Raw genomic sequence first — 2,952 nt, 5'->3', positions numbered from 1 at the left:
GATCGATGTCATCATAAATAGTTCTGCACCTACATACATATATTGCTGTCAACGATGTTTATTCTGTAGAGATGTACGTCTAGCGAGTAGTGGTTGGAAATAAGTCTTGACATCACGCGAATGAATCCAGACTTTTGAACCACGCTCTCGAAGAAATATTTGGAATAATGGAATGCAACCACCGCCCAAGGGAATTACTTATTCAATCGTTTTGCCAACTTAGAAGAGAACTCTGACGTACTATTGGGAAAACATTCATCATGTGAAATTCTTCTATCACAAATCTCGCCTTGTTGTCTGCCCACCTTTGCGAGAGAGTCTGCCTTCTCATTGCCTGGGATTGAGCAATGCGAGGGGACCCATACAAAGGTAATCATATATGATCTTTCGACCAGCAAACTCATCTGCTCCCTTACCTTTGAAAGGAAATAAGATGAGCGCTTCCTTCTTTCATCAACGGAATGAGACTATCCGAGAAGATTAAGTAATGGTCTGTGGGCATTAGACTGATGCAAAATTTGAAATTTTCGCTCCACAGTGCTCAAACGGTTCCGAATTGGGTCCTGATTAGCCTCCCAAAATTTGAACCCATTTTGTAAGAGACTGACTTGTCCGTAACGTGGGTAGATCACCTTTTCGTGGTACGTTACGGGATGTAAGATCTACCACCGATTCCTAGTCCTAACTTCTTCAAACTAGGGGAACAGGATTTTTCAGTAATCAAAGGAACACATCTTAGTCCTTGTTACTTTTTATGCCTTGTTGATAGTGATAAGTCCTCGGGTTGCCTGGACCATGGATGATCTTGAAACAAGGAAAAAATGAGTTAGTTAGTCTTCACCTATGTGATTCCTAATATTCTAATCGTTGTTCCCTAGTTTGAAGTGGTTAAGACTAGGGTTCTGATGCATGGTCATTATCGGTGTCATAACTTGTTTTTGTTGTTAAGGAATCCAATTTTGACTGACAAAGGGGCGCACCTTTGGAGGGTGTTCCAACACTCCGAAAGGTATAAATAGCGGGACCTTTCAATTAGAGTCGGATCTTTGCGATAAATGCAAGAGTTGCAACTGTAAAAAAATCGAATACTTCATCATTTCTCAATAGTGATGGAGTAATACGACTTGCACTAAACTAAGGACACGGGATGTACTACAATAGATCAAATTACTGGTCGCAGTGGTGTTATGTCCCGAACAGAGAGAAAAAAAAAGAGACTGACTTGGCACAAACCATTTGAAGTTTATATGGAAACTAATATGGGAAAACTAAAATTTTTGTTCGTATCTATTTTTTTATAGTAAAGAAAGCTTTAAAAGCCCGGCCTGTCACTGTGTTGCGTGTTTGTTCTCCTTCTGGCACAGTGTGGGACTCTTAACCACTAAAACCTTACTCGCCTCTAGCCACTATCCACTGCTAACTCGCTGATCATCTCTCCATTTTCGCTGCAGCTCCGACAAAATTTGCGTCACTGCCCTGCTGACGACGCTCCACGTCCTCTCATCCCGGCACATTTTACTGACGATATTTCTCGCGCTAAGGGCCGGCATCTCCACTCGCACTGCCTCAAATCTTGGGCAGTCGAAAACCACGTGCTCCGGCGTTTCGTCTACGTTGCCACACTCCGGACAGAGGGGTGTCGTTGTGTGTCCAAAGCGATGCAGGTACTTCCTGAAGCAGCCATGACCAGACAGGAACTGCGTCAAGTGGAAGTTGACTTCTCCATGCTTCCTGTTCACCCAGGTCGAAAGAATCGGTATTAGCCTGTGTGTCCATCTACCGTTCTCCGCTGCATCCCACTCCTGTTGCCACTTAACCATCGACTCCGTTCTCATCATTTTTCGTACTCCTCTGGTATCTCTTCACATATAGCATTCGGTGTCCTCCGCCAAGGTGATGACGATGGGTATCATTCCGGCGATAACGCATACTGCTTCCGTCGAAATTGTTCTGTACGCACTCACGACTCGCATGGCCATGAGGCGGAACGTACTGTTCAATTTTCTTTGGTTCTTCTTCGTTTTCAACGCAGCATCCCAGGCTGGATCTTCATACCTCAGTATCGACGACGATACACTAGCCAGAAGACGCCTCTTGCTGCTGCTTGGTCCAGAATTGTTAGGCATGATTCTGGCTATCGCATTGATGGCCTTCGCCGCCTTCTCACATGCGTAGTCGAAGTGGCTATTGAAGTTTAGCCGGTCATCGATCATCACTCCAAGTTACTTCTGCACGCGCTTTGATGCTATGGCGTTCTCCCCGACGGTAATTTCTGCTCGCTGAACAGCTTTGCAGTTACTGACAAATAGCACTTCCGTTTTGTGGTGGACTATCTGCAGCTTCGCTCCTTGCATCCAGTTGGAAACCGTGTCGATCGCCTCGGTTGCCAGCATTTCTACCTCTTCTAACGTCTCGCCTACTACCGCCAACACGACGTCGTCCGCAAATCCTACGATCTCAACTCCTTTGGGCAACTTCAGCGTTAGCACGCCGTTGTACATCACGTTCCAGAGCGTTGGGCCAAGGATGGAGCCTTGTGGCACACCCGCCGTGATCCGGATTGATTTCTCTCCCATGTCCGTCTTGTAGACTAGAACCCGGTTCTGGAAGTAACTCCTTATAATGCTACACAGGTAATCAGGAACCCTCATTCCATGCAGTGCTTCGGCGATGGCCCCCCTGCTGGCGCTGTTGAATGCGTTCTTCACGTCGATCGTTATCACGGCGCAATATCGATCTCCTCTCCGCTTCTGTTTAGACGCTTTTTCGGCACTCTCGACCACAGTCCGAATTGCATCCACCGTTGATCTCCCTTTCCGGAATCCGAACACCCTCACCGACAATCCATGCTCACTCTCCGTGAATTTCGTTAGCCTGTTGAGGATGATCTTCTCCAATAGCTTTCCGACTGTGTGTGTGTGTGTGTGTGTGTGTGTGTGTGTGTGTGTGTGT

General features: G+C 46.4%; 1 protein-coding gene across 1 annotated transcript; it reads right to left on the bottom strand.

Annotated features, from left to right (window-relative positions):
• Positions 1-1,862: 1,862 nt before the first annotated feature.
• LOC135703783 (uncharacterized) lies at positions 1,863-2,213 on the bottom strand. Its single transcript, XM_065225109.1, has one exon. The coding sequence runs from the start codon at positions 2,211-2,213 to the stop codon at positions 1,863-1,865; it is 351 nt and encodes a 116-aa protein (XP_065081181.1).
• Positions 2,214-2,952: the final 739 nt, after the last annotated feature.

This window comes from Ochlerotatus camptorhynchus, unplaced genomic scaffold (assembly GCF_037179485.1).
Source record: "Ochlerotatus camptorhynchus isolate MF236.1 unplaced genomic scaffold, CSIRO-AGI_Acam_v1.1 ptg000222l, whole genome shotgun sequence".
NCBI classification, from domain to species: domain Eukaryota; kingdom Metazoa; phylum Arthropoda; class Insecta; order Diptera; family Culicidae; genus Ochlerotatus; species Ochlerotatus camptorhynchus.
This window is presented reverse-complemented; position numbering and strand designations above follow the sequence as displayed.